Source organism: Zootermopsis nevadensis, unplaced genomic scaffold (genome assembly GCF_977971745.1).
Source record: "Zootermopsis nevadensis isolate Lab colony 2312 unplaced genomic scaffold, Znev_1.0 Znev_ptg000003l, whole genome shotgun sequence".
NCBI lineage: Eukaryota > Metazoa > Arthropoda > Insecta > Blattodea > Termopsidae > Zootermopsis > Zootermopsis nevadensis.
In genome coordinates, this window is record NW_028259135.1 from 14039471 (window position 1) to 14050555 (window position 11085).

At 33.8% G+C, this 11085-nt stretch overlaps 2 protein-coding genes across 2 annotated transcripts; one reads left to right on the forward strand and one right to left on the reverse strand.

The window, feature by feature from the left end:
• The first annotated feature begins 5 nt into the window (after positions 1-5).
• On the forward strand, positions 6-6772 carry LOC110837614 (meiosis 1 arrest protein-like). Its single transcript, XM_022079920.2, has 8 exons — positions 6-223; positions 304-471; positions 573-674; positions 1305-1439; positions 2433-2802; positions 3811-3959; positions 4795-4909; positions 5117-6772. The coding sequence occupies exons 1-8, from the start codon at positions 104-106 to the stop codon at positions 5353-5355; spliced, it is 1398 nt and encodes a 465-aa protein (XP_021935612.2). The 5' UTR covers positions 6-103; the 3' UTR covers positions 5356-6772.
• LOC110837626 (intraflagellar transport protein 27 homolog) lies at positions 5937-10985 on the reverse strand. The gene is made up of 5 exons (XM_022079951.2): positions 10631-10985; positions 9149-9268; positions 8629-8865; positions 6343-6462; positions 5937-6178 (listed from the first exon to the last, which is right to left on the reverse strand). The coding sequence occupies exons 1-4, from the start codon at positions 10829-10831 to the stop codon at positions 6364-6366; spliced, it is 657 nt and encodes a 218-aa protein (XP_021935643.1). The 5' UTR covers positions 10832-10985; the 3' UTR covers positions 5937-6178; positions 6343-6363.
• Between the last annotated feature and the right edge of the window lie 100 nt (positions 10986-11085).

Sequence of the window (11085 nt, forward strand, 5' to 3'; positions counted from 1 at the left end):
TCGTAATTCAAAAGAGGAAAGTTTGAATGGTTTGGACGACTAACTAGGAATCAAGCCCATAGTTTTTATCAATTTATTACGTTTTTAACCAAAACAGAAGTTAATGATTATGAGTCGTTACAAGCCAGTTACTAGGGCAGCATTCAGCCGCCAACCAGCTCATTATTTGCTCTTTGATGTTGGACATCCAATGACTTTAACCCAAATACGCAGTACTGCAACGGTATTTCTTACAAATGTAATTCATTAACAAAATTCTAAGGAAACATATTGAATGTTTTTTTATCAGATTTGTTCTTGCAGGCTGTACAAAATGTTTTAATACTGGCTTGTTCAATTCGAGGAGGGAGTCGTATTCCTGCTTTTGGATTAGCAATGATTAATCGAAATTTTGAAAATGTGTGCAGCCTAGAGGCAATCCGAGGAAACTTTTCTAAAATTGTAGCTGCTTTTAATTCTCTCTCAAATCAGGTGAAATAACTTTTATATTATTTTATAATTTTTAAGTATTTTATTATTATTTTAATGATAAATGTAACTACAATTTCAGTACATACTGCTATTTCTTGCAGGCCAAAATGAGTGAAAAAATTCCTTTTGAAGAGTTTAAGGATTATGTGTACCTGGCAGTAAATTCTTTACTGGAGGATTTCAAGTCCAAATCTGAAACTATGGTAATGTCATGAACCACTATATTTAGCTGAATTTCTTGTTCGATTGCAATGTCTCATGCAATAGAACCTAATTTCATACACCAAAAGTTTTGTTTTCTGAATGCCAACTTTGAATAAACTAAGAAATGGAGAATTTGTTGTTAAGATTAAACATTCTTTGCAAAATCAATCATTCTGTAGTCATGTATGTGGAGATTTAACTTTGTATACATACCTTAGATACACAACAGTAAGACAATAAAGATAAATCAGTAAAAAGACTACAGATGACCCACATGAAACATAAACCTCTCAACATTGCATTCCATGGGTCAATAAGAAGCAACTAATTAACGCTTTTATTGCATAATTAGAAAGTTCAAAAGTGTTAACTGCAAAGCCCACTATTCAGCATCTTAAATTATGCACATACTTATGTGCTAATGTTTGAACATAAAATTTACATTTCATGAATGTGAAAAGCAGTTATTTGATTATTAAAAGCTGAATATAATATGGTATCTACTTAGTTGGTAAACAACCAACATACTACTACATCTGGATCCCAGGGTGTGATGAGTTCTGCAGAACATAAGGAAAGTGTGCAGCAATATAATAGAAAACTTTAATATTTGCTTTTTCTATTGTTAGTCTGGAAACAAAAAATGGCTCTTTCCTCCACAACTTCAGATAACAATGGTGACTGCAAAGAATGGTTCTTATGTTCAACAGTGTCTGGAAGAGGCTGTGAAGACTCTGAATATTGCAAAGCTTAGGAAGATACAGGTAATTCTGATAAATATGCAAGTGCATGTTGTGTTTATGGGTCATGAAAAGACAATAAATGCTCAGAAGTAGGAATATCTAGTACCTTCAGTACATACTGAAAATGACAATAAAGGAATTAATATAACAATGACAGCCACCTTAGCTCAGTCAGTATAGTGACTGGCTGTGGACTGGATGACTGGGGTTCAATCCCCAGTGGCGAGCAAAGAATTTTTCTTGTAGCCTCTGCGCCCAGACCAGTTCTGGGGCCACCACACACCCTCATCTAGTGTTGAGGTCAAGAATGAGTAGGAAGTATGCTTCCCCCCCCCCTCCCCCCCCCCCCCCAAATGTCTACATGGCGTATAGTGGGACAGCTTTACTTTACTTTACTTTACTTTTATATAACAATAATAGACTATAGGCAGTGTCTGTACAACTAAATGGTTTTATATCACATACAATTACATAGAACTATGCAGTAGAATGTAGTAAAGATTAATGTCTCTCTTTGTATTTGCATACTAAAATGTAGTCTATAATTGGTGTGGCAAAGGTTGGGGCTCTTTATTTGGTTTTATATTTTACATTATGTTAGGAAAACCAAAAAATATTTCTGAACAACTTTATTTCTTATAAAACATATTCATGAGTATCCAAATTTGAGTTCTTAAGAAACATGCCTCAACAATTAAAGAAAGTAATATGGTTTTCATAAATGAAAGAGAATCATCTTGCTTTTACACAGAAAGTAAAATGATTTAAAGGTGTATGTAATATTTTTACATAGGCATGTTACAGAACGTATCTTTTAGAAAGTCTCTCAGCTAAAATCTTATCAAGAAATCTCTGAAATTAGTAAACTCTTTTCCTTCAACAATCTTCTTTATTTATTTACAATTAACTTCATGTCAACATATAAATTTATTTTATTTATATCATTATTACAACATGTTAATTGCACCCATTCTGTACCATGTAAACAGACATTTACAGACTATTCCATTACAGGTGGTACAGTTACAGAATCTGTTGGGTAACCTGGCTACTGCAAGCAATAAGGAAGAACCATTACAGAAGATCAACACAGACTTCTTAAGAGGTGTAGAGTTTGTAGTATTAATTCAAGTTGCTGGAACTGAGGAAGAACTAGAGAGCTTATTCAAAACTTGGTTGCTGGATTGTGACATTGACCATGAACATCTGCGCATATCCTTCCCTACTTCACTTAACCTTCCAGGTTCAATATCTTCATCGCTCAAATGTGACATTGGTGAATGTCTCATAAATCCCTTTTCCCTGCCATTTGGTCATCGCTATCAGCTTCAGATGGACTTCTGTAGCATCCAATTGGGAGGAAGTGGACTAACAAAATCTGCTGGTATGTTACTTAGCTAGATATTTGCCTGTGTGTGCACATAATTTAATGTTTGTGAATGAAAGAATCTATGTATAGAAAATATTATCATACATAATACAAATACTGTGCTATGATTATAATTTTGTTTGTATAAACACTATAAAAGTAGGCAACCTTTTGAAATAAATCTCTTTATGCACACATCAGCATAAGGAACAGGCAGTATCCACAAAACTGGATGCACTTTTACAAGTAGAAAAAAATTACAGGTACCTATATTTCTACATTACATATTATTTTTATCTCCTCATAAATTCTAGGAGTGTGTATGGAGTGGGCAGTATAATAATTATGTCTGGATATAAAGATTAATAGTCATCATCTTCATCAACTACTATACGGACTGGGCCTTTGACTCATTCTGGGACAGTTGCTCAAGGCAACTTGTCCTTATTAGTCTTGAAGAGTGCATTTTTGAGTAGTGAGTGACAATCCCACTGCATCTTTACAATTTCTACTCATTCCTGATTTGTCTGCTGGAGCCATCTAGTAGAGAATCAGGAGAGACATGGATAAGAAACATGGCCGCTGAATTTTGCCGGCAAGCATCTCTTTCATGCTTGCAGGGTTCCTTTACATGCCATAAATCTAAGACATGGATGGCCTTACTTCCCGTCTGAAGGAAGTTGTGCTACAGATTTTATCAGCTTTAGAAATCCATTGACCTCAGCCAGGTTTGAACCCACAAACCTTGGGTCCAGTGGCAAGCACATTAACCACTAGTTCACCAAGATTAATAGTTAAAGTTTAATTTTTAAGTTTAAGTTCTGATGCATCTAATGAGATGACAAACAAACTAAATTTTAGTCAGTCTGACTTTAAACTTATCAAGCAATTTATCTATATATGTAAGTAATCATCAACATATATTTCATTATAATACAAAACCCCACAACAATAAATATTAGAAATATGATTAATAAAAATTTGAGATGAAGTTAACACAAAGAGTACAATTTTCAATGGCAGCAAATGACATGCCAGTATATGAACTGGAGGTGATTGCATGTCTAACATCATCCAGCATCTGTCAGTCACATCTCTTTGGTCAACCAGCACGTCTCTGTCCAACCCAATGTTGGCATTTGGAGTGGGAGGAACTGCTAGCCAATCAGCAGGTAATTATCATTATTTAATGAATTTAAACTACCTTTGAAGGTGTATTTTCTACATGGCTCAGATGATAAATTGTATATAACAAAACTGAACAGAACATGAAATGTCAAAACAACTGATCAATTTATGATATGAAATAAGAAAAGAATCCTAAAGAATGTATAGGAATGGCTTATAATCTTGCAATTTAGCATACAGGAAATAATAACTTTATAATTTAATATATATATATAAGTTACAACAGCCTATTATACTTTTATAAGGCACTCTGAACTAGGATTAAGATATGTAAGTCAGTATAATATGGGACCATTAGTCAATGCTCAGAAAAGTGGCATGGATATGAATCCTGAGGTATTTTTTGGACACTTTTAAATTTGAAGAGAATGTTCCAAGCAGAATAAACACTGTTCAATTTCCAGTATCAGGGGCAAGATGCTAAGAATATAAGCAAGGGCTTTATCTTCTAAATCATAAGTATGACAAATGAATATCTTAAGCCTGTTCCATAAAACATGAGATAATGTTTGAATTTGTAAGATTTGTTACAGTTGGCCTCTCACAGTGCTAAACAATATATGTGAGCTTCATCTTCAAAATTGTAGAAATGTTGAAGAGAACAATTTATTTTTCACCTTTTCCCGAAACACAAGAAACGTTTTGTCAAACAGTTCTTACAGGCATAAATCTATCACTACAAAAAATTTAAGGACTTGATATTACACAGCATTTCAGTTTCTGACCACTTCAGCAGTTCATATGTTGGCAACAGATGGTCAGATGTAAGTCTTTGTACTTATTACTGTCTCTGAAATGAGGTATGAATAATTGTTGCAGTTCTTCATGGCACTCTGCAAGAAACTCTGTGAACGGGACCAGTACCTACTAACAAGAATAAAGCAACATTTCCACAGCATCAATGAACTGTCAGGACACTTCATTTTAGAATCAGGTGGAGTGAAAGAGATGCAGTTTATATGAATAATGTTGTTGAATTCATGTCCTCTGTTGTTACTGATGTTGAACCTATGAGTTCTGCTACCAAAGAATTAGTGTATGATATTTGAGATAATAATAAATGAAAAAAATAACAACACATATACAGTACGTGCCACAGAAATTTAAAATTTAAAACAATGGTACATATCTGTGACTTCAGATGGCAGTGAGCTACTACTGAAAGCAGCAGTTTCAGCAGAACTGATGCTACCAACACGAGAGGTTGGATTGCCTTGCTTGTCTGATGATAGGATGATACACAAAATGATGAACACAGTATCAAACTGTTTAGACCATCTACCATTGATGGAAGAATACAAGCCTTCTGACTTCCCATCAGGCCTCTACAGCATACTTGCACGCAACCTGCAGCATAACACTTTGGTGAGTGTGAAATAAATTGTTCTCCAGACATTTCTGGAATTTTTAAATTCTTCAGTCCATGGTTAATCTGCATCATTTTAAATTTGATTGAGTGGACAACAAAATATATGGCCCTTACAGAAAATAAAGAAAGAAGAAACTGGTAAATGAGGAGCTTCATATTTTTTACTGTTCATTAATTATATTAGTTGAACCAAAAATGGGGTATGAGATATACAGGGCATGTAGCACACACTTGAAGGATGAGAAATGGATACAAAGTATTAACTGGAGAACCTGAAAGGAGACTGGGCATAAATAAGGTAACACTACTAACATTAATCTTAAAGAAATTGGATTGGAGGATGTCTGTCTGCTCCAGTGATTGATTTTTGTGAACACAGTAATGAACCTTCTGATTCCACAATAGGCAGCTGAGTGACAGTTAGCTTCTCAATGGTTGCTGCAACATAATTAAGTTTACAGTTTACAACTGCAGCACTATACTAGTATTAAATTCATCAATAACAGTGTTGAATAACAACTTTAACTCAGAAAATTATCACAGGTTAGGAGATTTATTTGAGGATATAAAAGCAAAGTTGAAAGTAAAAGTATATGTTTCAGAATACTGTAAAGTTTATTCTGAACAAAAGCAAAGCAAAGACTACATATTTTCTTTTGTGCAATAATGTAGTATGATAATGTTAATTTCCTGAATGGGAGCTCCAACTGTAAGGTGGGATCTAGTGGACACCCTGGACCTGATGTTTCACCAAGTGAACTCCGAACTCGAGAAGGCACCAAGCGCAACCGAGGTAGTAGCAGCAGCAGCAAGAAGTAGAATGCAGTCATCTGACTGTGGAACATGAAAGCAAGAAGACCATCATATTGTATTTATTTTCAGTCACAACTCAGAACATCTGGTTTGTTGTTGTTCCCTACAACAAACGAAAGAAATCTGATGTTCCTTTTTATTTGTTCTCTATTTCATTAGGTTGTAAAACTGAACTTACTCCATACCTCACAGTGTTGTGTATCCATTCATGCAATAAGATCAAAGGCAGTTTTCTTCTCACTGTACAACTTGTGCCATTCATGTGCTAATAGGAAAAATGGTTCTTCAATCCCTTGATTTTCTTTCTGTAATAAATGAATGGTGGCAGGTAAAGAATAATGTAAATTTTTAAATATTAATCTTTGTAAAAATATTAAAAATATCAGTCATCTTTCACAGGTAGCAATGAATAAAAAAATGAGTAATACAAAGTGTGCTCCAACTATCATGAAACTCTTGTCAGAAACTAGACATTTTAAAGTATGAAGGAAAAAATTACTGGAAGTAAAATATGAAACTAAACTGAACAGTTATTTTAATTTCAATAAAAGATTTTTCATGTTAAGTTTATATTATTACAATTGGGACAAGTATTAAAGTTCAGCTATTAAAGTACATCATTATATATATAAACAATTCCTTCCAGATGTATCATACTTTTGTAATGTTACATTGTTCTTTTAGTAACTGAATTCTTGATCAGCATACCTGACTGCAACTCCACTGAAAATGAAACATAGTTTGTTTCTTACATTATTTAATAATGTCATATTATTTCTATAAGTTAGGATAACCAGATATGCGTTCACTGCAATCAATGTATAAAGCATAAATGAAATTAAGATACATACTTTCCTTACTATCCAAGTGTCAAGTGCACTACCCATTAAATTATTTCTCTTCTCTAAATATTTCTTATATTCATCAAGTAAATAATTTTTCCTTACTAGTTCTACTTCCCACCTCATCATGCAGAAGGGTTTGGGTTTCCTAACCAAATATTTATACATTTATAATATCCTTCAGAATTATTGCAATCTATTGCGGAAGAAGGAACTAGAAGGTTATTCAATCTGGTGCCCAAAATCTATGAGTCCGGAGAAATACCATCAGACTTCCAAAAGGGCATTATCTTTGCACTTCCCAAGAAGCGAGAGCAGACAAATGTGAAAACTCCTGCACAATTAGCTTGATATCGCATGCATTGAAATTATTAACTAGAATAACATACAGAAGAATAGAAAGGAAAGTTGAAGAGGCACTATATGAGGATCAGTTTGGTTTTAGAAAAAAGTATGGGTACTCGAGAAGCAATTCTGACCTTACGTTTAATCATAGAAGGATGGATTAAGAAAAATAAAGATACAATTGTGGCATTTATAGACTTGGAGAAGGCTTTTGACAACGTAAAGTGGAATAAGATGTTTGAAATCTTGAGGAGGGTAGGGCTGAAGTATAAAGATAGACGAGTTATTTACAGTATTTATAAGCATCAGGTGGCCATAATAAAACTGGAGAATCAAGAAAGACAGGCATTTATTAAAAAGGGAGTAAGGCATGGATGCAGCCTATCGCCCTCGCTGTTTAACTTGTATGTTGAGGAAGCAATGAAGGAAGTGAAAGGAAAGTTCAGGATAGGAATAAAGGTTCAAGGGGAAAGGATAGCAATGTTAAGGTTTGCTGATGATATTGCCCTTTTGGCTGAAAGGAAGGAAGATGTAGAGAAATTATTGAATGGTATGATTAGATTACTCAGTGAGCAATTTGGCATAAGGATAAACAAAAACAAGACAAAAGTTAGGAGCAGCAGCAGAAATGAGAATAATGATCCATTAAATATCAAAATTTGGAAGGACACAGTAGAAGAAGTGAAGTTAATTCTGTTATTTATTAAGCAAAATCACAAAAGATGGACGAAGCAAGGAAGACATTAAAAGTAGATTAGCACAAGCAAAAAGAGCCTTCTTCCAAAAGAGAAGTCTACTAGTGTCAAACATTGACCTGGAATTAAGAAGGATTTTTCTGAAGTTATGTATATGTTTGGAGCACAGAGCTATACAGAAGTGAAACATGGTCAGTGGGAAAGCCAGAAAGAAAGATAGAAATGTGGTGCTACAGAAGGATGTTGAAAATTAAGTGGACTGATAAAGTACAAAATGAGCTGGTCTTAGACAGGATAGGCAAAGGAAGAAGTCTATGGAAAAATCTTACGAGAAGAAGCGATAGGATGGTGGGACACATTCTGAGGCACCCAGGATTGGTTAATTTGGTAATGGAAGGAACAGTTGAAGGGAAGAATTGTAGGGGGAGACAAAGATTGGAATATGACACAGATTTTTGAGGATGTGGGCTGCAAAAAATATGAGGAAATGAAGAGATTGGCGCAAGATAGGCGAAAATGGAGGACCACATCACACCAGTCGAAAGACTGATGACAAACAAACAAACAAAAATAATATGTGTACACTTACAGCAGATCCTTCAAAATACATAAGCCCAAGTTTCTCTGCCATAGTAGATCCTGTTTTGGGACTTACAACTCTTCTGTCTACTAGATCAGTCTTATTTCCAAAGAGAACACCAGGAGTTGTGGAGGCAGCTTTTTGAGGTATAGTGCTGCGTACAAGAGCAACCCAGTGGCTTACTGAATCAAGTGACAACTCAGATGTAACATCAAATACTGCCATTAAGATGTTGGGTTCATGCCACTGTAAAGGTCAGAACAACAAATTAGATACTGTATAAATAACATAACAATTCTGACATGGTTGCCAGAATTTGACTCATGACTTTTGCAAACAGTCTCAGATGTGTCAAAGTTGTCTGGAGTCAATGACCTTTGCTTCGGTGGGATGTCTTGCTGGGTGATAACACATAATTAACATCAGATATCACAGAATTCTCTTGCAGTACCATGACATATACTAAATTTATAATTTACTTAAAAGAATCAAGGAAAATATTTTTTTAATTATCATTATTAGTACTTACATATTTTGAAAGACAATTGTTATGAACATCTTGTCCTGAAGAATCATAAATGAACAATTCCACAGTATCATTTGAATCTGGAATTGATAATGTCTTCACTTTCAAATCAACTCCAAATGTCTATAAATAATGGGAAATGGTTATTTACATGTTCCATAATCACTGTCCATTAATAAACTTCATACAAATTTAAACATATTATAAAATCTAATAGAGGTATTTACTGCTGGATAAAACATTACTGAGAAGTATGTGCATGGTGGCCAGCATGTGGGTTGGCTGACAGTTCTGCTGCACAGAACAAGATCAACAAAAATAAAACTTATTGTTCCTTCACAATTTTAACTCTGAAATGGAGTTTTCAGGATGTTAAAATTGTCAAAACTGTTTTTTACAGTATTCAGGTACCATAATATTAATTTTCCTTAAAAAATATTTGTTTACTCTCATTTCTTTTCTGAGGGCCCTGGTGATATAAAATTTTTAAAATTAAAAAATCCATTGAAAATGAATTTTACTTCATATTTCAAGTTGTTAATAATTTTTCATCTACTGAAGTGGTGAGTACCTAGCATAAAATAAAAAAGGACACAGATATTCATTGAATTTACTTGTAAAAGATTAATTTTAAACCAATTTCCTTCAGGAGAATATTAGGCAGAAAACAATACAGAACCAACAGAAACACCAATAGAGGCAGCTTTCATTGGTAGTGTGCAGTGGGTCTAAATGTAAAGTCTGCACATTTATATGTGACTAATGTAAATGTGTAACACTATGTAGATTATGAACAAGTACTTAATTTTGAATTTCTTAATTATACATTAACAACACTTTTAAAACAAGTTTATTATGGAATCCCAAAGGATCTAAAGCCATTTTTCATTTCAGACAGGTTTCCATTTAGCAGATGTAACTACTGTGCATCTGGATACAAAACTGAACAGAGTGCCATATCTATCATCAAGATAGCAACTCAGTAATTAATGGTGAAAATGCACACTGCACTGTTACTGAACAAGATATAATTTCAGACAAAGTTTTTGTTCCATCTAGGTTCCACAGTAGCTGAAAATCCTTCAGTACACATTTCTATCATTGTTTTGTGTCACATATACAGAAAATAAAAAGGGAATGCTGAACAAAATACAGTAACCCAACAAACAAATCAGGCATAGATAATATCAAAATATTAATTCCAACTTCATAATTAACAAATATTATATTAGCATCACCACTGATACAACCAATGCACACATTTCAACCAAAACTTACCACTTGTTCTAACCCAAGCAAGTGAAATTGGAATTTGTATTACCAAGTTATATTTGGGTCAGTACGATTTTATGTAATAGTGGTCCGATTTAATAACACTCTGAAGTTCTTTGTTAGAACTGGAATATTCTGATTAACATGATGCGCCGACATGCAATTAATTCAAGTGCATCTGCACAATCTTTGATTCATAAATTTAGATCTTACCATGTTATAATTCTTTGAAAATTGTCTACCATCTGACAAAAATGTTTGAGATAGGGCAGTCTTCCCTACGGTACAATTCCCTACAATAACACACTTCGTCCTCAAAATATTTGACATAATGATTTCCATCCATACACAATTATGCCGATTATACATTGCTAGGCAACCATACAGGTGAACCAATATTACAATACTAAACATTTAAAAATTCAAATTAAAGATTACCCAAATATTCACAACAAACTCTCGCCTACAAAATACATGTGTATCTACACATATGTTATGACAAAACCGTTATACCCTTAAATTTTTAAGTAGTTTGCACATAAAGTATTAAATAAGATTACAATATTTATTCAACTTCATCTAACAGTTGGTACACCGGAAGGGCTTGTACTATAAGTAAACACAGTGATAAAAACAAAGTCTACTGGTGTGATTCATTTTAGCACATC